Raw genomic sequence first — 26,049 nt, forward strand, 5'->3', positions numbered from 1 at the left:
AACTCTAGAGGATAGATCATTTAGATGGAACTTATTGGCAAAAATACTTAGTGTTCCTGTTTATTTCATATTCTATCATATGAGGAGATACATAAAGTCTAGTTATTCTGGAGATACTAAGATTGATCGGTAGGTTCAGATGGTGATAGATAATCCTTTCATTCTAAATTTCACCATCATTCTTTCATGTGATTTTCATTTGACTAAACTGTTTTATTATATGTTGCCAAATGGCAAATTTCTAATTATAATATTATGTGCATATTTGTGACATAGAGTTTTTCTGTAAAGAAGAATTTTCCTTCATCCACTGTGTAATCATAGTTGGAAAGAGGGGAGTAATGCTTAATTTTTTCCTTTTAATATTTAATTTTCAAAACTGAGTTTGATACCTTTGGTACCTCTAGTAGTAATTGATACATTTTCATTTTTTGGTTTTTATTTATTATGAACTTCTGTTCATATTGTCCATATAGATTGTTATGTTTTTGACCACTCACAGAGCAGTTATTCTTTTTGGTTTCTGATTGTTTCATTTTTGGCCATTGGGAGATCCCTTATGTTGCCTCTTATGTCCTTTTGACAGGACTCCATTCATCTTTGACAGTTTCCTTGCTTCCTTCCTAGATTTTAGGCAAACAAGATGTCTCAGACTCATTTGTATTAAATACATTTCTTGTCTCAGACCTAGAAACCACAATGTGGTTGGTAGGTGATAGGGTGCTCATTGTTGAGGAGTTTGTAATTTTTTTAGGTCTCTTCAATGGACAAAGCTGAAAAGATATAAATTCTTGTAGAGAAAAAAGATTATTTATACTTTTAGTTCTGATTCAAATTTCAGATTATCTAACAGAAATTCTGATTTGCTTTTTTTAATAGCATTGATATAATGTTTTTCTCTTTATTCTGCTCCGTGTTTGTGTATACAGTTGTTTCACAATAATATTAATATTATGACTAATTTTAAGTCAGTGAATGAAGTTTAGGATTTTTTGTGTGTGTTTCTATTAGTCCTTAGAATATAACCCACTGAGTATATATGGTCAATTCTACATTTGAAAGTTATTCAGAGTAATTCTTTGTGTAGTTTCATTACCACTTGAGATACAATTAAATTTGTTTTAGTTTTCAGTTTGAGGAAATTTGTTTTTCTTTTTAGTTTAACTTTAGTTTTGAGTATGTATAATTTTAAGCTGCATTAATAGAGTATAATCTTTTCAACACTGCCCAAAACATGACACATCTAGAATAATATGTTTATTCTTTTTGCCATATTTTAGGAATGACCAGCCTGGTATCAAGGGTGGGATGATACGAATGGTTTACCCTGCATCTAGATGGCAGTAAGGGGATATATTGTGTATGTCTGTAAAGAATTTCAAAACTATAATAAAACTAACAAAATTTGGTCTGGGTTTTTATTCTCACCATGCACCAGCAATTCGCAATACTACCAGTGAGAAAGTACTTCTCCCTGCACTGACTGTGCTGCTAAGAAGCTTATTAGGCAGTGTGAGTATCCAAAGGAGAGTAACAAGACTGATGAGGAATCCAAAAACCATAGCCTATGAGAGGTGAACAGATTTTAACATCAATCAGAGAAGAAAAGATGAAGAAATTCACAATTTCCTCATCTATTTAAAGACTGTAGTGTAAGGAAGTAAGTTAGACTTTGTGTACTGAATTCCAAGTTTCATTACTGGGTAGAAGTTACAGAACAACTGGATTTAGCTTATTATAGGAAGAAGTTTTCTAATTGTTAGAATTTACATATCTGTAGAATGAGGCTATTTGTCAAATTAGAGAGTTCCTTTTCCCTTAAAGATGTATAGTAAGAGCAGTGTGAACATCTCACGAGGGTTGTTAGATGTTCTTCTGTGGATAGATCTTGCACAAGATGACCTCCTGGGCTCTCCCAGCCCTGTGATTCTGAGATCACAGTGCCCATTAACAGGAACCCTCACTGTCTAGACCCATCCACTAAAATGAATCATCATCTTATTCATATCTAAGCCCCATTACAAGTTTATTAATATCATCCCTTTCAGTGGAAATGAGAAATATTTTATTCAGTTATGCTAATGTAATTAGCTCATAATGTTGTCAAATGCTTGAGAAGTTGAGACTGTAGTTCTGCTAAGTGTTTGATTCTCATATCAAATGTCATACCATCAGTGAAATCGTTCATAACCACCAAAATTAACAATTAGCCCCTTCTTCCACCTTTATCATATTTTATTTTGTTAACAAATTATCTTGTTTTTTTACTCACTGATTCTGAATCTCTCTCTATTTAAATGTGTATTCTGTGACAGCAGTCCTCAACCTTTGTTGCACTGGGGACCAGTTTTGTGGAAGTCAGTTTTTCCACAGACAGGAACAGAATGGGGGATGGTTTTGGGGTGAAACTCTTCCACTTCAGATCAGATCATCAGGCATTAGATTCTCATGAGGAGCATACAACCTCGATTCCTCGCATGCGCAGTTCATAATAGGGTTTGCCTTCCTATGAGAATCTAATGCCACCACTGATCTGACAGGAGGTGGAGCTCAGGTGGTAATGCGAGCAATGGGGAGTGGCTCTGAATACAGATGAAGCTTCGCTCATTCAGCTGCCACTCACCTCTTGCTATGTAGCCCAGTTCCTAACAGGCTTCAAAATGGGGGATGGGGCCCCTGGTTCTATGTGAGCAGAATCCATGTATCTTTTTGTACCACTGAATCCCAAGCATTTACTGTTGGTACATTTTTCTGTAAGGGAATCCATGTCTTTTGTTGGCTTTTAAAATGGCCACCTAAAAAAATTTTAGAGTAATTTTGTCAAAATCAGATACAAACAGTTGAGATTTTGAATCTGTGAAGGATAATGGCATTCTTTGTATTTTGTCTTCCTATCCAAAAACATGCTAGTTAGTATTTCTTCATTTATTCCAGATTTCTTTTATGCCAAATAGTTAACTTTAGTAATTTTCTTTATATAGGCCATAAACATTTATTATTAATTTAATTTCTTGGTATTTTTAAGTCTACTAATGGATCTACTAATGAGCTTTCTCAAAGGAAGGAAGGGAGGGAAGAAGAAGGGAAATTGGAAAAGGATATACAGAATATTTTTATTAGTCTAGGTAAAGGTTAACCTGCCTCTGGTAATCTCATTTTTTTAAGTTCTTTAAGCATATAGATAATTAGGAAAATAAATTGGCCGGGTGCGGTGGCTCGTGCCTGTAATCCCAGCACTTTGGGAGACTGAGGTGGGTGGATTGCCTGAGGTCAGGATTTCAAGCCCAGCTTGACCAATATAGTGAAACCCTATCTCTACTAGAAATACAAAAGTTGGCTGGGCATGGTGGCATGCTCCTGTAGTCCCAGCTATTCAGGAGGCTGAGACAGGAGAATTTCTTGAACCTGGGAGAATAGCTTGAACTCGGGAGGCAGAGGTTGCAGTGAGCCGAGATTGCACCACTGCACTCCAGCCTAGGTGACAGAGCGAGACTCCGTCTCCAAACAAAGTCAGAAAAAGTTGCTATGAAAATGTGTTATAATTTTATTTGATAAGTACTGCAAAATACATTATTAGAAAACTTAACCTTGGAATCTTTTTTAAGTATTACTCTTTTGTGGTTTTTGTCATCTTTTACAGACTTGAATGTTGTTCTAGGACAGAATATTATCATACTTTATTTTAGTGAAGCATAACTATATCAAATAACATTTCAGAACTATACATTGCACAATCTTGGACATTTTCTTGTAAGAAGGCATTAATTTTATTTTTGTGAAAGTATAATTCTTAAGTAACAGTGACTGTTTTTTATGGGTTAGCTCCAGACCACATTTGCCTACTTCCCATGATCTTGTTTTTCTGATGTCCCAAGCTTTAAGTGTAGAGGTCAGAATGACATTTTAGGGCTCTAGGTTTGAATCTCATAATCTTAAAATGGATATTATTCAGTTTATCAAAAAGACCAGTTCTATTTTTTTTTTCCAGATTAAAAATAAATTAGGCCGGGCATAGTGGCTTATGTCTATAATCCCAACACTTTGGAAGGCCAGGGTGGGTGGATCACTTGAGCCCAGGAATTTAAGAACAGACTGGGCAATAGAGTGAGACCCTGCCTCTACTACAAATTTTAAAAATTAGCTGAGTATGCTGGCACGCACCTGTGGTTCCAGCTACTTGGGAGGCTGAGGTAAGAGGATCGCTTGCCCAGGTAGTTTAGGCTGCAGTGAGCTATGATCATGCCATTGCACTCCAGCCTGGGCGACATAATGAGATTCTGTCTCAAAAGAAAATAAAAAAAAACAGTTTTACCAAAAATAGTGCAAATAATTTTCATTTACCTTTAATTCACATTCCCAAATGTTAAAATTTTACCACATTTGCTTTACTATTGTCTCTCTTTTTTTGAAATGGTTGAGAATAAGTTTATAGACATGATACCCCATTACTAACTACTGCATGGTATATTTCTTAAAAATAAGGATATTTATTAAAATCAGGAAATTAACATTAATAAAAACTATTTTAAGTAAAAAATGCCTTTTTTCCCCTCCAAGTCAGGGATCTGATACCAAAATCATGTTACATATAGTTGTCTTCTTTCATCTTTTTAAATCTGGAATGGTCCCTCAGTCTTTCTTTGTCTTTTATGGCCTTCAAAATTTGGAGAATACAGAACAGTTTTTTGTTTATTTGTAGAATGTCCCTCAATTTTGGTTTGTTTGATTTTTGGGGGATTAGATTTTGGCTATGCTGTGATCATATCAGGAGACACATGACATCTGCTTGCTTCGTGACTGATGATAATGTTAACTGTGATCCCTTGTTTAAAGTGCTGGTGGTATGCATTTTTCAAGAATATAGTTCTTGTATTTTCTTAAGTTTTTGCTCTCTTTTGGTGGATGGAGTCCTAGAATCCTTTCCAAGACTCAATAGAAACATCTCTTTAAATATAAGCCTACTTTAAAAGATTTTTAACTACTCTGTTTTGAAGATTAACAGCTTCTTAAGACTTTCTCTATTTTAGAGGGATTTTGTTGTGTCTAATAATCTGTCTCCCACTCTAGGTTGTAAGCTCCTTAAGGGTAGGAATTGTGTATACATCATTCCCCACCCTGTCTTCAATGCCCAGCACTGTTCCCACATGCAGTAGATAGTAGTTACTGCTTGACTGATTGGTTGTTTGATAGGCTAGTGGGTTGAATGGATGAATGGATTGTTCATTTGTGGAAATTTGCCCATGTCAAATCTTCTAACTTACTAGTTTTGAGTTCAACATACTTAAAAAATTACCTATCACCCTCTTGGTATTAATACTTTGATATAGTTTTGATGTAGTTCTTTAGACATGATTCTCAAGGACTAATAATAGCCAAGGCATATCACATGATATGTTCACTATTTTGTTGATTTGCCTTGTCAGATTGATTTTACATTCTCTTCTCTCTAGCTTGCTATTTTTAAATGGCCTGAAATGTGGCATCAGTGAAATTACTCTGACAATAATAGTGATAATTCTTATTGGTCCTCTTATTACTTTATTTTTTATAATATCACTTTAAAATCTTGGAGCAGTTTAAAACTTTTTACTTCTATGTTGTTCGCTTATGGGTTTGAGGCTTAGAGAGGTCATACACCCACTATTATAAAGCTGCCAATGGGTGAGCGGGATTTAGATTTCTAAGTCTTGTCTTTCTTTAAAAAATTTTATTTTTGCAAGCACTTTTCCAAAGGATTTCTAAGTTTTCTGACTTGCAATTCAGTGTTCTCTCTACCATAATCTCTTCCATATTGTAGTAGTATTATTGCCTACTTGCCAGGAACGTATTCATAATACCGTGAAGAAAAAGTATTTTGTATCACTTTGTTCTACCAAGGCATATTTTATGTGGTTCACTAATGACAGCCTCATATTTTGAGACTTTTCTCCCAGTGAGTATGCCTTTTTCTCCACCAAATAGACTTTTTAAAGAGCAGTTTTAGGTTCACAACAAAAGTGATCAGAAAGAATAGAGTTCCCATATTATTCCCTGGCCTCCAACCTCCCCCGCTATCAACATCCTGTGCCAGAGTGACATATTTGTTATAGTTGATGAACCTGCATTGACACATAATCATCCAAACTACATAGTTTACATTAGGGTTCACTCTTGCTGTTGTATATTCTTTGGTTTTTGATAAATGTATGTATCCACCATCATAGTATTAGTAGAATAGCTTCACTGCCCTAAAAATCCTCTATGCTTTGTGTATTCATCTATCCCTCCCCTCTAACTCCTGGCAACCCCTAATCTTTTTGCTGTCTCCATAGTTTTTCCTTTTCCAGAATGTCGTATAAATGGAATCACACAATATGTAGCCTTTTGCAGATTGGTGGCTTTCACTTAGTAATTTAGGTTCCTCCATGTCTTTTCATGACTTGATAGCTCATTTTTTTAGCCCTAAATAATAATCCATCGTCTAGATGTACCACCGTTTATTTATTTATTCATCTACTAAAGGACACCTTGGTTGTTTTCAAGTGTGGGCAATTCTGAATAAAGCTGCCATAAACACCTGTGTGCAGATTTTTGTGTGGATATAAGTTTTCAACTCTTTTGGATAAATTCTAAAGAGCACAGTTTCTGGATTGTATGGTAAGAGTATATTTAGTTTTATAAGAAGGTGCCAAACTGCCTTCCAAAGTAGCTATACCATTTTGCATCTCCACCAGCAGTGAATGAGAGTTCCTGCTGCTCCACATCCTCACCTGCATTTGGTGTAATCCATGCTCTGGATTTGGGCCATTCGAATAGTCTGTGGTGGTGTCTCATTGTTTGAATTTGCATTTTCCTCGTGATGTATGATGTTAAACATCTCTTCATATGCTTATTTGCCATCTGTATATCTTCTTTGATGAAGTGTCTGTTTAGATCTTTTGCCCATTTTTTATTCTGATTGTTCATTTTCTTTTTTATCTTTTCATTCTGACAGTTTTTTTTCTCGGGCACCATCTAGTGAAGATACACAGAAAGCTTTGAGGACATAAAGAATGATTTATTTTTTCAAAGGAAAACTCCTCTCTTTCTGTTTCTCTCCTTTTACCTTTGTCTTTCAGTTATACCTGCCGCCACTTGCGGAGATATGTTTATGTGTTGGACAAACTGTATTTCCCCCACTCTCACTGTTCTACGCTTCAGCATTGCTTCTCGACCCTCAGTGACAATGGAGAGGAACTCTTGTCTTTAACTTGCTCTCACATTCTCAGATCCTATGCTTCCAGGTTATTAACCTCTGCTGTCCATTTACTGCATGCTGCATGTTGTATATGACTGATAATTGCATGTTTTAATAAGACATGTGTCAATTAAATTATTAAAGAGAACATTTATATTTGAGATGGCACTAAATAATTTTTTTAAGTAATAGCTGGATTTTGTTTCCTTACACATGTCTTCTTAAGTAATTTATATTATGTTTCATGGAAGAGAGGAAAGCGTTCAACCACGGAATTGTCCGTATAAACTTGCCAGAACTATTTTTTTTTTTTTTTTTTTTTTGAGACGGAGCCTGGCTCTGTCGCCCAGGCTGGAGTGCAGTGGTGCAATCTCAGCTCACTGCAAGCTCCGCCTCCTGGGTTCACACAATTCTCCTGCCTCAGCCTCCCAAGTACCTGGGACTATGGGCATCCACCACTACGCCCAGCTAATTTTTTGTATTTTTAGTAGAGACGGGGTTTCACCGTGTTAGCCAGGATGGTCTCAATCTCCTGATCTTGTGATCTGCCCTTCTCGGCCTCCCAAAGTGCTGGGATTACAGGCGTGAGCCACCGCGTCTGGCCTAAACTTGCCAGAACTATTCTATACCTCATTGCATTTGGGAATCTTTTGATTTAATTTATAGCAGTTGGAGTGCTCTGATTTTTATATGAAATAGACTCTACAGTTACTATGACCTTTGAGTTCTCCTTCATGCAAGCACACCTGAGAGCTAGCTGTAGGATTTCACCTATGTTCTGATAGAAGTGCATTCAGTTGAGCAGATTGATTTTACAGGAAGGCAGAAATTATACTATTGGGGTTTCGTATTTTTTACTCATTTTATTTACATACAGAGTGGCTATAAAATCATATAAAATCAGCAGGTTGCAGTGTGTCATGGATGAATGTAAATTAAACATAATGATGGTGGGTGGAGGAAGAAAGAGACAAGCTGTCAATCTCGAATATCAGAGAAAATCAACACCTGCTGTTTTGTGTGTATCATGCACCAAAATAGAGGGCAGTATGACATTACCACTTTGTGCTTTGCAGTTAACATTTTTAACACACTTTTTTTTTTTTCTAAATAAGAGATGACTTATACCAGCTCTATACTGTTAGCTAGATATGATGATTTAAGGCAATATCTTCACTGCCAGATGATTTAGATGAAGAAGGAGAAAATTCCATGACAACCTTAACCAGAAATTAGCAAACATTTAGAATTTAAAATAGACCTTTTCAGATGATGAAACATATAAAACTTCAGACTATACATAATATCTAAGTGAAAACACTTGATTGCTAGGAAAGGAAAGCAGTCTGGTGTGTAAATTAACAGAGACTTTTCTTAGTAGCAGAAAGATTTTACAGACTCATGATGATGTTGATCAGCCTCTTATCGAGTCAGTGTGGATACTTTTGAGAAATAAGAAGCTCAGGGATAGAAAAGCAGGTGAAAATAATAGAATTAACTCTTAAGTATGTAATGTTAGAAGAATTTATCAAATTTAGCATACTAAACCCAGTGACTTTCCACTGGCTTATGTAAAGTGAGGGAATATCAGGTAAGTTGCATGATATTCTTAGGAATTGGAGACAGTGTGTGTCTGGTTTCGAGGAATGAGGAGAACTGCTGCTGATCATTGAACTTCTGAAATGTGCAGCATAATTGACCTCTCTTCTCTTCTCTTTTCTTTTCTTTCTTTCCTTCCTTCCTTCCTTCCTTCCTTCCTTCCTTCCTTCCTTCCTTCCTTCCTTCCTTCCTTCCTACCTTCCTTCCTACCTTCCTTCTTCCTTCCTTCTTTCTTTCTTTTTTCTTTCGTCTTGCTCTGTCACCCGCCCAGGCTAGGCTTCAGTGACTCAATCTCAGCTCACTGCAACCTCTGCCTCCCTGGTTCAAGCAATTCTCCCACCTCAGCCTCCTGAGTAGCTGGGATTACAGGTGTGCACCGCCATGCCTGGCTAATTTTTATATTTTTAGTAGAGTTGGGGTTTCACCATGTTGGCCAGGCTAGTCTCGAACTCCTGACCTCAAGTGATCTGCCCTCCTCGGCCTCCAAAGTGTTGGGATTACAGGCATGAGCCACTACACCCGGTCGACCTTACTCTTACTTACTAGTGTATCATCAGGACTCTTCACAAAACCAATAGGAGATTTTATATGTAAGTGGAGAGAGAGAGACAGAGACAGAGCTATTTTGGGAATTGGCTTTGGCGATTGTAGGGGCTTGCAAGTCTGAAATCTGTAGGGCAGGTTGGCAGCCTGGAAATTCAGGTAAGCCTTGATGTTGCAGTCTCAAATCCTAAATGCACAGGGCAGGCCATCAGACAAGTGACTCAGGCAGGATTTTTATGCTGTGGTCGTCAGACAGAATTCCTTCTTCCTCGGGAAACCTGTCCCTTTAATAGCTTCAACTGATTGGGTGAGTCCCATTCACGTTATAAAAGGTACTCTGCTTTCCTTAAAGTCAGTGGATCATAAATGCTAATCACATCTGCAAATACCTTCACAGCAACATCTAAACTAGTGTTTGACCAAACAACTGGGCACAATAGTTTAGCCCGGTTTACACATAAAATTCATTATCACACTATGCTTCTCCTCTGTGTTCTTTGTTACCACATATCTATTCCATGTGTTTTTCTTTGTGTGTATCCTATCCTGCCATAGGTATCCTTTGGTTTTGTGGAAACTATAAGCCTTCTGGGGGTCAACACTATATCTTGTTCATTGTTATACATCATATAGCATGTCATTCCTGGCACATCGTTAACCCTCATTAATACAGCTGGCAGCAGATTTTAGCATTCATCGTGTGTGACAGAGGCCCCTGTCTTTTTTCTCCTGGAGTCACACTCCTCACGTAGCAGGAGCAGACAGGAGACAGAAATACACCATCAGCTGGGAAAATAAAAGGAAATGAAAGAAAAAGGAGAAGGAAGACAAAGTAGGGAAGAACAAAAGTTAAAAAATGAGAGGAGAGAGATGGAGACACAAGTGGCGAAAGCAGCGTCCAATTCCTGAGCCCCCTTCCCCTGATTCCCAGCAGAGTTCAGCCAAGACTCAGTTTCTGAGCCAGTGTAGAATTTATTCTGCGTTTTCTATTTTCCTCTTTCAACACCTTTCCTGGAACACCCTCATTCCTTACCCACTTGGATTTCTCAGTACTCTCAGCTAGAGTTTAAGGTATGAAGCCTCCAAAGGGCATTTTTTCAATACCAAGCCCTCCTGAGGCCCTGCCCATTTTTTTTCTGAACAACAGAGAAGAAATACATGTTAATATAGTGTAGTGACTAGGGGCATGGGCTCTGGAGTTAAGGCTTCCTCCCCATACCCGCAACCAGCTTTCACTCCTTTTCTTACCACTTGCAGTCTGGGATGGGACAGAGGACACTGTTCTATTCAGGACGGACCTGAATAGATTTGCATAAAAGGAATTATCTGGCCACCTTCTCTTGCTGTGTTCCTTTGCAGGTGACAAACATTTTGCATACACAGTGACACATGGCCAAGTGGAGTGTAGTCCCTGCAGGTGAGAGATTTTCTTCAACAGAACTCCATTAATATAGAGAGACAAACTAAGCCAAATGTCTGAATGGAGCAATCACAGACTCACTTAAAATCAAATAACTTTTGGTTATGCAGAATTTAAAAATGTAAGTCAGTTTCTAGAGAGAAATATAAACTTATTTCTTAAAAAAGAACTTTACCAGCTGGGCACGGTGGCTAATGCCTATAATCCCAGCACTTTGGGAGGCCGAGATGGGTGGATCACGAGGTCAGGAGATCGAGACCATCCTGGCTGACAAGGTGAAACTCCGTCTCTACTAAAAATACAAAAAAATTAGCTGGGCGTGGTGACACACACCTGTAGTCCCAGCTACTCAGGAGTCTGAGGCAGGAGAATCACTTGAGCCCGGGAGACAGAGGTTGCAGTGAGCCAAGATCACGCCACCGCACTCAAGCCTGGGTGACGGAGCAAGACTCCACAAAAACAAGCAAACAAACAAACAAAAACTACCTTAGTCTCACATGACCTACTGCTATAGATAGAAGTCTCATTCCACTGCAAACTTCTTCCAAATGTCAGAATTTGTTTTACAGCATCCCTGAAAGAGAGCACTTCTGTGTGCTACTTACCTCGGAAGGCAGTCAAGCTCTTGCTGTTTCATTTTTAGAAAGATTAGAATATGTTAAGCCTGCCTGCAAATAATTTTTATATATTGGGTATAGCTCTGTGCTTTAGAGAAACACACAAATGTATAAACTGTGCTGTCTATGAGGTACCCTTGGGTTTTTGAAAACATCTGTCATGGACTCCCCTTAATTTTTGTTCTCCTCAGCTTAAATACCTTGGCCATTTAATCTGTTCCTGACAACAGATGATTTTTAGATTATGCAGTCTTTTTATTATCTTCTTGGATGATTGATAGTTCCCATCATAAAATTTGATATCCAGAATTGGATATTTCAGTATATTTTATAATTTAAAATATGAGTTATAAAATTATAGTTATAAATTAGATGTATTTTTTCTCATCCACTATGGCAATCTGTAATAAATTATACTCTTAATTTGTCCTAAGACTGGAGTGATCTTTAAAAACAGGCACACCTTGACTCATATAGAATTACCAGATCTTTTTCACACAAAAACACATTTCTCTAGATTTGTACATTTAATTATTTGAATGTAATTGCAGGGCTTTACATTTGTTCTTGTTTAAATGTAATGGATTGAGGCCAGGAGTGGTGACTCACACCTGTAATCCCAGCAGTTTGGGAGGCTGAGGCGGGTGGATCACCTGAGGTCAGGGTTTCAAGACCAGCCTGGCCAACATGGTGAAACCCTGTCTCTACTAAAAATACAAAAAATTAGCCGGGCGTCATGGTACATACCTGTAGTCCTAGCTACTTGGGAAGCTGAGGCAGGAGAATCGCTTGAACCCAGGAGGTGGAGGTTGCAGTGAGCCAAGATCACGCCACTGCACTCCAGTCTGGACGACAGAGTGAGACTCCGTCTCAACAAATAAAACAAATAAATATATGTAATGTATTGAGGTTTTTCTTGTTTCTGAGTCACATTTTATGAAGCCATAAGCCTTTCAGACCTGTTAGCTCCTCCATTTTACCCCCAGAAGCATGGAAATCAGCTCTCAAATTACCAACCTTGGATTTGACTTCTCTAGAAATCAAATTTAGAATTTTGAGTAAGCACTTGAGAATTTCATTTCATTGCTAGGCTTTTTTGGTTTGTGTGTGGACTTCAGTTGCCAATTGAGGTTTACTTAGTGCTTTTGAGAATGATTGTGACATGGTCAAAGCATGCTACTTCTGATGACTGCCATGCATTTAAGTGAATCTGAGAGGAAAGAATCTGAATTTAGGTAATAGACCAACACTGCTTAGAGTTCCACGTCCAATTTTAAGTTCTACTTTCTTAGGTTTCAGGGTGGAGTGGTGAATACGTTTTGTGAGAAATCTGTGAAGTAAGAAAGTACCTATGTGTCTTTATTTTTACTTCACATACTTTGCTGATGTCAAAAATATAGCTGCTACTATTGTTTTAATTGGGGCTGAAGCAAGGAAAAATGAAGAGCTAAGTTTGGTGTTGAGTTAATTCTGTTGCAGTGGCACAATTTATTTTGAGTTACTATTAACTAGGCTCTTCAGATTGTTGCTGCTTGATGAGAGAAAGCTGAGAAACAGCATCAGAAATGTTTTACAATTATTTTCCAACACACATTGAGTTAAAAACGTTATGTTCTCTTCCTATAAAGTAAAGCATGTTAACACTGAAGTCCTTGACTAGTTAATACTTTGCCAAGATCAATGGTTCCTGACCTTTTGGGGCTCATAACTCTTCTACAATCTATTAACAATTATGGACTCTCTTCAAAAAACAGAAATAGGAGTTTTCGCCTCTAAATTTTACATGGACCTGATTTAGGTAGAATTTTAGACAGAGCTGCTGTGTGTAAAAGAGAGACTCCCCTGCCCAAATAATAGTGGCTTAAAGAAGCAAATGGAAGTTGACTTCTCAAGTAAAAGGATGAGCTGATGTGGCAGCTCTGCCCCATACAATTGTCAAGACCCAGAGTTCTTTTCTCTTGTGTTCCACCGCCCGTCATGTGTTGCTCTGACCAAAAGGTCTCAAATGCCTCACCACAAGCCCTGCATTTCAGACAGCGGAAGTTGGATGTAAATTTCCATTTTAAGGGCATCACACATCCCTTTGGCCAAAAGCTTGCCATAGGACTACCCAGTGTGTGTGGTAAGCTGGAAGTAAAGTTTTTAGCTAAGTGGCCATGTGGCCTGCTAAGTATTCTGCTGTTGGGTAAGAAGGGAAGATGGTTATAGGGACAACTAACCATCTTTGCCATACAATCGAGAGTTCCTGTCCTGAGTAATTAACAAATGCTTACTCAGTGATAACCGTGTGATTAATCCTGTGCCAAACAGCAAGAGGGGTTCCCAGTGAAGACAGAAAGATAATACCATTGGGAAAAAATCATTACCCTGTACTGTTAAATATAAAATTAGTAACATATAAAAAGTGATCTCTTCTGACAAGAGAATCTGAAGTGGTCTGAAACAGAATTATTTGAGCAGGAACTAAGAATAGATAATGTTCTATTACCAGAGTAGGCATGGAAAACTCAAGTGCGGAAGTTCACATATGGGAGAGCACATGACATATGCTGGGGCAGTAATAGGATGTTTGGCAAAAGCAGATTTATCTGTGATGTTAATCAATATTGCAATGAGTTACATTTGCTAGGGCCAGACTCCCGAGGGCCTTGAATGCTAGGCCAGGTCATTTCACATGTTTTATTTTGGTTTTGACTTTTTTTGTTTGTGTATGATTTTGGTAGCCCATTGAGTTTTACTTAGTGCTTTTGAGCGTGACTGTGATGTGGTCAAAGCATGCTGCTTCTGGTGACTGTTGTGCATTTAAATGAACCTGAGGGGAAAGAATCTGAATTTAGGTAATAGACCAACACATAGACTACCCGATTGTGGCAGTAGAGATGAAAAAAGAAGGACTTAATGGAGGTGAACTTTGAAAACAAATGAAGTGAAGTATGATATTGAGAGAACATTTTTCAATATTGAAATGGTATAGTATGAAATATTAGTAGGAACTGTGTTATTACTTCTGGGCATGTAGTTAGTTCCTATCAACATGGCAAATATTTAGTATGTATCATTTGTGTGGTTTATATTTTATACTGTAAGAGGAGTGTGCTAGGAGAATTCTTGTTACCGATACTCAATATTAAAAGCTTTGTGTAATCAGTTGGTAAAAGAATGATTTTTTAAGAGTGAAGATTTTTTGAACTGTCCAACCATTTTAAAATTGGTTATACTAAAGATATGGTATAATACGTGATTCTGGATTATTTTCCAGTCATACAATGCGATCCAAAGCATGGCGATTCAAGAGATCTGTTTCACAACATGGTGATTATTGTTAATAACAAGATATTGTATACACGAAAATTGCTGAGAGTAGATCTTTAAGTGTTCTTACCACAAAAAAGTATGTGATTCAATGAATATATTAATTCACTTGATTTAATAATTTCCACAATGTATACATATATCAAAACATGTTGTACATCATAAATATATATAATTTTTGTCAATGAAAGAAAAAAATTTTTAGTAGTAATGAAGATAGTGAATTCTATAAAGAAATATGTTAGAAGTATTTTCCAAAAGTCACTAAAATGTTAATATATTGGAATTTATCTTAAGGGAAGAACTTAACCTACAGAAAGAGTTATATTTAGGAACAAAATAAAAGAATGGTCCACTAAACTGTATCCTATCAACTCAATGGACTATCATATAACCATTAAAATATTATAAAGAAAAATAAGTAGAAATATGGAAAACATTTGACATGTTTATGAAAAAAGAATATAAACATATACTGCTATTTCGTATTTTTAGTAGTTATATTTGACATATTGTTTAATGAAAAAAGAATATAAAATTATATATGGCTATTAAAACAACTACATAAAAATTATGTGTGTGTCCAAAAACCAGATAATGTATAAAAATAGCTGTGGAACAATAGTAAAATATACATGACATTTCTTTTTAAAATAATTTAAAATTTATCTTTTACAAATTAAAAAAATTATGCAAATCTAAGTAAATTTTTTCTCTCCCTTTTCTCTACCCTCCTCCCAACCACCGCCAAGTTACTTGTGTATCTTTGGATTTTCTTTTATTTTTTCCCTCTACTAACATAATGTAATGCCACTTTATTAATAGGCAAAGAACTGCAGTGGTTTACAGGATTAGATAGGAGTTCCCCAGTATGATCACAGAGAATTTCTCCCATGGTTTATTTTAGAACTTTTATAGATTTGCTTTTTTTTTTTTGGCTTTTTTTTTTGCTTTTCTTTTTAACTGAACGGATTTATAATTCTAAATAAGTGTGACATGAAATAATTTCTATATCTAAACTGTAGCACTTTCAAATTTAGGAATATTTTTACCCATCATGTCTTTTATACTGTGCTTTAAAAAAAAAAAATCACATCTGGTGCCATTTTATTGCTTTCAAAGGATTGCATCTTCAGTCTAAATCTAAGACAAAACTCTAATGAGTTTCCTCAAAAGAAGTTTTAAAAATTGCTGGAATGGTCTTGTCTACTCGCAATATGCTACTCACTAAATCTGTAATGAATAAATACTTGAAGCTATAGTCATAATTTTTCATGCATATGATACTGTCTTAATAATTCTGTTGTGGCTGTGTGCTTTATTGATTTCTGTGCCACTTCTGTGGCATGAAATGAAATGTATTATCCCACTTAAACCATTATGGTTTCCTTTTGAATTACATATTCACTACTTGATCCTGTCATCAAGCCTATTCCATTTTCTATAATGTGATATTCAGTCTTAAAGATTTACAGCATTAGTACTCAGTGCAGTATAAGTCAAAATAGGACAAGTAAATTCAGATCAGAAAAGTTGGTAAGAAAATATAATAGATACATTTTAAAAAGTTGTTCTTCTAACTTAGTATGTTTCTGGTTTGGGGTTTTTCTTTTTTTCAAGAACCATGGGAATGAATTGTTTACATGCATTCTAGGGGAGAGGGGAAGGCACAGTTTGAGTAACTTCACCATCTTCTTTACTTGACCCCAACAGATGAGCTAGGTAGCGCAGCCCCACCCTCTTCTTTTGACTTCTGTGACAGCATACTCCTGGCTTTCTTCCCTCCCTTTTGCTGTTTCTTTTTATGCTTTTTGGTTTAAAACATTAGAACTTTTAAAAAGCTTGTTCCTACTTAAAGTTTTACCTTATGCATTTGCATCAATTTCTATGACTGTATATGACGTCCGCGTGCCAATATGTTCCAAATTGATAATCCAGCTGAAATTCTGAGCCCTTGTCCTATCCTGAGAGCTGCCTTACTGTTAACGTCAACACTCATACCTCACATGTCCCATCTCCCAAGAGAACTCTTAAGCTTTCTCCGTAAACCTTTTCATCTCCATGAATGGTGCCTGTATTCATCAAGTTGCTTCTGCCTACCACCTAAGAGTCATCAGCGTTTTCCCCTCACCCGCTGTTTCCATCCTCACTACATCCATTTCAGTTCTCTATCCAAAGTATAAATCAAATCCGTACTTTTTTTTCTCTGTTACCACTGCCAGTCCCTCTAGCTCAGACAGTCCTTATCACACACCTGGACTCCTGCCTGGTCCTTTTCCTCAAGTTCTGTCACCCCACCCTTGCCCCTAATTCCTGATCTAGCAAGCATCTTGATAGATTCTAAGTCACATGTCCCTTCCTTGCTTAACCCTTTAGTGACTTTTCTTTGCCCTTAGGATGCTACATTCTCTAGCCATATCAATTGTGTTTTCTCTTCCAGGAGTTGCTCGCCCCTTTTCTCTCTCAGGATTTTTTCCATGTTCTTTCCTGTCTTTTCCCTTCTCCATATTTTCTTACATTTGTCACTTCCTCAGACAGGTTTTCCTTTATCCAAAACGTTGTTATGTTAATATTGTGGTTCCTCTCACATGCTGCTCCCCGCACTCTCTCACTCTTGATGTCGCTCTCACTCTAAGAGTAGACTGTTAGTTCCATAAGGGCAGAAAATGTGTGTGTGTATGCATATGTGTGTGTGTGTGTGTGTGTGTAACCACTGATCCCTAGCACTTAATATGATACTTGGGTATTCAATAGGTGCTTCATATTTGCTGAGAATGGGTAATTTTGTTTTGCTGAAATGAACTTAACTTTTTGCAGACTTGTTTAGTCTACTAATCACTTTTCAAGAGACTTAGAGAAGCAGTAAAGTGTGATCCTGTTATAAAGCTATTGTGTCTTAAAAGTAGCATTCAAGGCCAGGTGCAATGCAGTGGCTCACGCCTCTAATCCCAGCACTTTGGGAGGCCGAGGCAGGTGGATCACCTGAGGTCTGGAGTTCCAGACCAGCCTGGCCAACATGGTGAAACCCCATCTCTACTGAAAATACAAAAAATTAGCCAGGTGTGGTGTGGGTGCATGTGATCTCAGCTACTCAGGAGACTGAGGCAGGAGAATCACTTGAACCCAGGAGGTGGAGGTTGCAGTGAGCCGAGATCACACCACTGCACTCCAACTTGGGTAAGAGAGCAAGGCTCCGTTTAAAAAAAAAGAAAAAAAAAAGCATTTAAGAGAGCATAATTAGAAATTGAAATATTTGGTTGTAGTTCTCTGGTTATAGTTTCTACAGATGTGCAGTAAAACTACCTGAGTAAAGAAAAGCTCCTAAGTCTTCTTGAACATGCAGAATTGCACTGCTTTTCCTCCCAGTAAAATAATTTACAAATTTTCCACTTATTGAAATTATCCGATAACCATGACCATCAAGGCAATATCAACTTACTTTGAAAGAGTCCTCCTGAAAACACGAAACTTTTTATTGTGGATGTATCTATAGTGTTGGTTGGGTAGGGTGCTTTGGCTTCAATTCTGGGTAGATGCAGTAGCATAGATTCTCTATGATTTCCTCAGCTAGGAGGGGAGGATAGAGAGAGGCTGGTTAATGAATACAAAATTATAGCTAGCTAGGAAAAGTGAGTTTTCATGTTCTGTGGTACTGAAGGGTGAATATGGTTAACTTTATTGTATATTCTCAAAAAACTAGAAGAGAGAATTTTGAATGTTCACAACACAAAGAAATGATAAATATTTGAGGTGATGGCTATTCTAATTACCCTGATTTGATCATCACCCATTGTATACACATATAGAAGTATCACTCTGAATCGCATAAATATGTACAGTTATAATGCATTAAATAAAAAGGAGAAAACTTAATCTTAAAGTAACACAGTACTTTGAGTAGACAGTGAACTGAACTAACAATTACATCTTGTTAGGTAAGAATAAAGTGTTGGGAAAATAGATACATAAATGACCATTAATTAAAGAAATCAAAAGCTTGAAAAAAATTATAAAATAACATTTACTCTGCTAGCTTCAGCTAACCAGAAGAGCACAGAGGGGAAAGCAAAATTATTTTACATTAAATTTTGCCTCTTGAAATTTAAACACAAAATTGGAAAACAATTTGAAAATAGAGTAGTCCTAGCAAGCTTTACCATCACCACTCACTCCCCCAAAAAGTTTTCCTTTGGCATAAGTAAATTATGGAGGCTAATGACTGCAATAGTAGTAACAGAGTAAAGTTTCAGGAATATAGGTAAAATATAAGAAAATATGTATTTATGTATATTAAAAATACCATTTAACTTTTTAATTCAAAATAACTTAGCAGAAAAGTAAATAAATTTGTACTATACCTGGAAATATTTTTAAAAATTTTTTTTGTGTTACTTATAAGAGTATTGTTAAGATTTATTGAAGACTAACAGTAACATTAAAACCCCACCCAGAATAAATTTTAGATTACTAGCCTGCCACCGTGATCTACACTAAAATGTCACCAGTAGTATCATTCAAAAATGGAAGAAATTAAGTCAGTAACTAAAAATATAACAAAAATACTTATTAACTGGATTTTTAATCTGTAAGAAGGATGTCATAAGAATTTTGGCATATGGAAGCAATGTAAGAATAGGACCTTAGGAAAGAACAATATGAAATTCATATTTGATCCAAAAAATGTAGTAGATCCTTTTTTCCCACCAGACGCTTCTAGGTATAGATCGCATTGGTGAAGGGGGCACTCAAGTCTCAGCTGATGTAGAGTGTGTAGGTGTGGGTGTGTAGGTGTGACCAGAATTCCTGAATATGAACACGCTAAATAACAAATTAAAATTTCTCATGCAGTTTAAATATGTGTATGGAGGATTTGGATTGGATACAAAATTCCTCAAGTTGGATGCTCTTCTCCTGGGCTGCCATTTGCAGGGAATTTCATGTACATATTCAGACATGCAGACTTGCACAACTGCTTATTATAGAAATATTCTTTGTTACTAAATGTCTAACAGACTTAAACATACAGGGTTTCCGTATATGGAGAAAAGTGATTCCACCCACTCCATGCCCTGGCATGTCATGATGCCAGCCCTTAGATTTATTTGACTTCCAAAATTTAAATAGACAGTGATGTAAATCAGAAGTTAATGTTTCACCTGCTGGCACTAAGTAACTAAATCATCACACTGGTGACGAGGAAGGTAAATCCTTTTCAGTTTGGCTACAGAATGGAAATGGCATTTATTCCAATATAATCTGAGTTATATTGACAGCAGAATGATTTATTTCTATGTTATAAAAGATGAGGAAGGAAAGGAGAATACAGAGAAGTTAAATGGTTTGGCAATGATCACACAACAAACCAAAGTAGAATCCAAGTCTCTCTGGAGTCCCTTCTCTGATCAAAGTTTCATCTTATTGAATGTCACAGCATTATAAAGTGAGATAAATGTATCTCACCACACATGTGCCTAGTGAATTATTCTCAGTAGATAGCTTCTTCTATTTTTAAAAATGTTGTTCTGAGATTTTAAAATTTCAGTTCTATTCTCTTATGTTTTAAAAACGTTCTTACAGATTTGAGCTAAAATGGGAATCGAAGAGTGACTTTGGCATTTTTCCATGACTATTCTTGTATTGATATTAAATTGGCATCACACGTGTTCCAGGAGGGCACTTGTTTTGCACAACAGTTCTACAAACTAGCTGTCTATAAGAGGCAGTTCATTAAAAATTAATTTTTAAATGAACTTTAGATGTATGGATTTTTTTTTTAAGGCTACATATTAGAGAAAGCGTGCATACAAAATATTTTTTTTGCCCAGTAATGGTGATAATGGCTAATATTTATTGAACTCTTACTCTGCAGTAGCCAGTGTTCCAGTTATTAACTCTTTATTTAAATTTTTAAAAATTTTATTTTTATTGTCTATTGACACATTACAGTTATATATATTTATGGGGTGCAAGATGGTGTTAAGATTTTTTAATACAATGTGGAAAGATTAAGTTAAGCTAGTTAGCATATCCATCACCTCACTATTTAACATTTTTTTGTGACGAGAACATTAGAGATTTACTGTTAGTGATGTTGAAATGTATATAACAATTATATTCACCATGCTGTGCGATTGATCTAAAAAAGAATCAAACTTATTCTTCCTGCCTAGCTGAGGCTTTGTACCCTTTGACTGTAATCTCCTTTTCCCCCCTACCCCCTTGGCCTCTGGTAACCACCATTCTACTCTCTACTTCTATGAGTTTAGTGGTTTTTCAGTGCAATCTCTATAAAAATTCCAATGTCATTTCTCATACATATAGAAAAATAATCCTAAAATTCATATAGAACCACAGAGAAACCCAAGTAACCAAGGCAATTGTAAGCAAAAAGAACAAAGCTGGAGGTATTACACGACCAGATTTCAAACTACTGTATACTATAAAACGATAGTAATTAGAACAGCATTGTACTGGTATAAAAATAGACCCATTGACCAGTGGAACAGAATAGAGACCCCAGAAAAGAACCCATGCAACTATAGTCAATTGATTGGCCAGGAGTTCAAGACCAGCTTAGGCAAGACTCTGTCTCTACAAAAAAAAAAAAAAAATTAGAGACCCCAGAAAAGAACCCATGCAACTATGGTCAATTGATTGGCCAGGAGTTCAAGACCAGCTTAGGCAAGACTCTCTCTCTACAAAAAAAAAAAAAAAATTAGCCAGGCATAGTGGCACATATGTATAGTTCCAGGAGGCTGAGGCAAGAGGATCACTTGAGCCCAGGTGTTTGAGGCTGCAGTGCGCTATGATTGCGCTACTACACTCCAGCCTGGGTGACAGAGTGAGACCACGTCTCCAAAATGAATGAATGAATGACTTGCTTAGAAAGGTATTAAAGCCAGTATTGCAATCCAAACGTTCTGGCCCCCAAAGCCACACTTTTGACCTTATTCTTTGCCTCCTAAGAATCCTTTTAATAATAGTATGATTTCATTAGCTTTGCCCTTGAAATCATTTTGACTCATCATAGGGCCATTATAAATTTAATATTATTTGATGACTATACATTCTAAATTATATTTGTGTCAAAATTATTGAACTTCTGTTCTTTACCTACTCACAGTTTCACTAGGAGATAATTTATAAAACTGGCTAAAATTTTAAATTGATGTGTAAACTGTAGGAACAGAAGAAACTCAAAACCATTTTTCTTGGTCATTTAAATTCTTTATCTTCAGTTTAGTCTGGTCTCTGTTCTCTAAACATATAGTGTCTCTTGTTGTCCAAAGCTACTAATCTTTATAAAAATTTCATGGTGTTGTATCCAAAATATCTAAGTTCGGTTTTAATTTTTGATACAGGGTTGATTTTTTTTTCTTCTCAAAGTAATAGTGGATATAAGGTATTTTCAACTAGATTTCAAAAAGTAAGCATTTATAGGCAGAGTTTCAAGGTAACCTAAAGGATAAGTTTTAGGTTTTACTTAGTACTGGAAGAGGAATAATTAAGAGTAATTAGCAACTGAGTATAATTTATAATGGTGACTAATATTCTCATAGTTTCCTTGTCATTCTTCTGTTTAGTTACTAACAATTGTGTTATTCTTCTAACTTTGAGTAAACAAGCAGAAGCTTTTCTGGGGATTCTGAAGTATAATTACTATCCAAATATAGTCGACCCTTGAATGATGTGGGGCAGAGTGCCAACCCCCAAACCCCCTGCGCTCCCCCCAGCACAATCACGATAGAACTTTGACAAATAACTTTGCATATGACTTTGGACTTCCCTAGAACTTAACTAATAGCCGACTATTGACCAGAAGCCTTACCTAAAAAATATACGGTTGATTAACATATATTTTGTATGTTTGATGTTTTATGTACTGTATTTCTACTATAAAGTAAGCTAGGAAAAGAAAATGCTATTAAGAAAATCACTATTTATTATGCAGAAATGAATCATCATAAAGGTCTCCCCTGTCTTCACATTGAATAGGCCAAGGAGGGAGGAAGAGTAGGAGGAGTTGGTCTGCTGTCTCAGGGGTGGCAGAGGTGGAAAAAAAATGCATGTATAAGTGGACCTGCACAGTTCAACCCTGTGTTGTTCGAGGTACTGTATGTACACTTTTATACAGGTAATATTTGCACTGTATGTACACTTTTATACAGGTAACATTTATACAGAAACTTAAAAATGTTCATTTTTAAGTTCATCCCTGTATCTCATGTTGATACCATTATTTTCATATGTACATTTATTTTCAAGTAGCACATACTATATGCCAATAGGAAGTTCAAGAGCCTATTAATTATGACAGTAGAAGTCTTAAGAATTCAATGTATTGTCTCTGCATCCTAGCATGCAATGGTTGTGGCATTGAGAGTCTGGGCGGAGAGAGCAATGTGTATCTGGTTAGGGTGGTTTCATTAAGTTTCATGTGATATCCTTCAGTCCTAAACCTCCAAAATCACTTTGAAAGATAGCAATGTAACCATATACAATGATATTTCAGTCTTTTCTGTAAAATGTTAAAAATAAAAGAAAAACCAATCTGGTATCAGTGAATAAAAAGCTGCAGGAAAATTTATTTCTGTGTGTTCATTTAGAAAAGTGTGTTTGGGAAATACTTTTCACAGTTTAGTTGATGGTACAATAGCCTCTGAATTTTTCTTACTATCCTTAAGTGATCAAGTCAGAGAGCATCATTATGGATTAAATACTCATCAGTAAAACACAATGGACAGTCATCTGTTCTGTGGTTATCTTGCTGTTTTCTTGTCTTGCATAACACTGTAGTACTATAGCAGGCAGCTATTGAAACAATGTTGTGATTGTCTAGTTTAACGGAAGGAAAAGAGCTTTTGTTTTCATTTGTTTTTTAATATTCCTTTTGAAGAATCACTGTCATTTAATTTCGGAGCCTGGCACTAAGCGGCCAATGCAAGAGGTATGCAGACTACCAAATTTTATGTAACAGTTGATGTGACTATTGCAAGAGTTTGTGGTATTTCCTGTGATCATGGTTGTTTAGAGAAATTTTATTTCACCCTCACTGTCTAGTTTTCTAGTCCCTCCTTTTCCCTTTGGCTTTATTACTGATATTAATAACCTGTGCATTGATTCTATATACAGTAATAATTTGTGGTTCCACAGAAAGATGATCCACTTGAGCTAGAATCATGGTATAAACTAAGATACACTGGTTACAAAGTTGTAAATGTAACTCACTTATGCCTGTGACTTTTGGGTTATTTGGATTTATTTTTTTGTGACTCTTTTTGCCCACATGCTTGTTATTTGGTCATTTCTGGGCTTGGGTCGTTGTTTGGTAGATAGAAACTATAGATGACTTGTTTTTTAAAAAACTACTCTGGGGACAAAATATGGTAACAGTGTATTATCTAATGCTTCCCGGGTACTCCATATGCCATTTAGAAGTTTGGCCAGGACTGTAAAAGCAAAGTTCTTTTGCCCTGGAAAAGAAGAAGCAGTTGAACTCATATTCTTTTCCCCACCCCAACCCCTTTTAAAAAAATTTTCGATTCAGGGAATACATGCAGGTTTGTTACAAGGATATATTGCATGATGCTGAGGTTTGGACTTCTATTGATCCCATCACCCATATAGTGAACATAGTACCCGATAGGAAGTTTTTCAGCGCTTGTCCCCTTCCTCTGTCCCCACTTTTGAAGTCCCCAGTTTCCGTTATTCCCATCTTTATGTCCATATGTACCCAGTGTGTGGCTCCCACTTATACATGAGAATATGTGATATCCAGTTTTTTGTTTCTGTGTTAATTCACCTAGGAATTGCTGCAAAATACATTATTTTGTTCTTGTTTATGGCTGCTTAGTATTTCATGGTGTATGTGTACCACATTTTCTTTATCCACTCCACCACCGATGGGGGTCTAGGTTGATTCCATGCATTTGCCATTATAAATAGTGCTGTGATAAATATGCAAGTGCAATTGTCTTTGTACCCATATTCTTGAGAGGAACTTTTCATTTATGAACAGCTAGATCTTAGAGGCCCACTTTCCTTTTCCATTGTCTGTGTGTCACAGACTACCCTCGACAAGATACGTTAAGAATACACTCCTTCTGTGCTACGTTGTCTAGTTGTGACGGGCCTCATAAAACAAAATGGACAGAACCAGGATCCCCTGGATGGAGTACTTCTACTTCCCGCCTCATGTGCATCTTTTCTTTAAATGAGACCATGTCAGTTTGGTGTTAATTTGAAATGCCTTCTCCACAGTGAAACTGGTGGTGGTTTTGTTCTGCCATAGTGATAGTGCTACCCCCAAACAGCCAAATGAACTCTTACAGTGATTGCTTTATAGTTAGCTCAGCTCTGGGATATTTGTATTCTTGGATTCCAGTTTGTTGGCACACAACTTAAATTACTGCTTTTTATGTATTGGGGAATGTATATCCTTATTTGAGTAGTGCTCTTTAACTTCAAGAATGAAAAAGAATCACTAAGTCGTTTTTTTCAAAGGATAAGGTGGCCTTATTGATTTGTAACGTGGAAGTTTGATGTCTCTCTCTGTAATCAAAAGCACAGAACTCGCTTTCTCAATACCTATTGTGTTTTTTAGCATAAAGAAGCCATATGTATTATCATGTTATTTTTTTCTAACATGGTTCTGTAGGTGATATTCTCTGATTTTGTACATTTAGAAAAGCGATTTTTTCCCTCTTACATAACCAAATGGCATTTCTTCTGATGGTCTATATTTATATAAATACAATAGTTATTTTCTGACCTATTAATATTTGTTACTCAAATTTTTGAGGAGAGTTTCATTCTCATTCTATTATTTTTAGATATATTATCCCATTAAAAATATCTTTCTGATGTCCTATTTCAGCTTTGAATTTTAATTCCTTGTATTTGTCTTAAACTGCAATGTTAAAAAATTAGTGTTAACCTAGAATTGTCTTATTCAATGTACAATTCTGCTGAAAAATATGTTAATAGGATTTCTAATGCCTTAGCTCATTATACTAGCTCACTAAATGTACAGTCTTTGGCTCAAAAGAGACAGCTTTCCATGTGTGCTATTTTGTTTTTTTATTACTATCCTTACTGTCAATGTGAAGAAATGGGCCCAGAATTGATATTCAGAATTGGGCAAGTTGTAGGTGTTAGGAGCAGGACAAGACCAGATCTTCACTTCACCCATTTTCCCCATGAGATTGAGAGGAACTTTTCTTAGATTGTGTACCAGCAGTGAATATATGATCTCCCTTTTGACAACCGGATATTCACATCTGAGTGTTTGTCCCTATGTCCTCTGAAAGCAGTGGTTGGATTTATAATTTTTTAGCAAGATC

The 26,049-nt window shown here is 36.4% G+C and overlaps 1 protein-coding gene across 16 annotated transcripts in view; it reads left to right on the top strand.

Moving 5' to 3' along the window:
* Nucleotides 1-26,049, top strand: part of LOC105489384 (dymeclin) — a 406,658-nt gene that overhangs the window by 230,261 nt on the left and 150,348 nt on the right. For 9 of the 16 annotated variants that reach the window (XM_071085384.1, XM_071085386.1, XM_071085379.1 and 6 more), the window contains one exon: nucleotides 7,098-7,262. The exons of the other annotated variants lie outside the window; for them this stretch is intronic. In XM_071085384.1, coding sequence (XP_070941485.1) covers nucleotides 7,098-7,262 — 165 coding nt within the window. The remainder of the gene's footprint in view (nucleotides 1-7,097; nucleotides 7,263-26,049) is intronic. 16 annotated transcript variants of the gene reach the window in all.

The sequence above is a fragment of the Macaca nemestrina genome, chromosome 19 (assembly GCF_043159975.1).
Source record: "Macaca nemestrina isolate mMacNem1 chromosome 19, mMacNem.hap1, whole genome shotgun sequence".
NCBI lineage: Eukaryota > Metazoa > Chordata > Mammalia > Primates > Cercopithecidae > Macaca > Macaca nemestrina.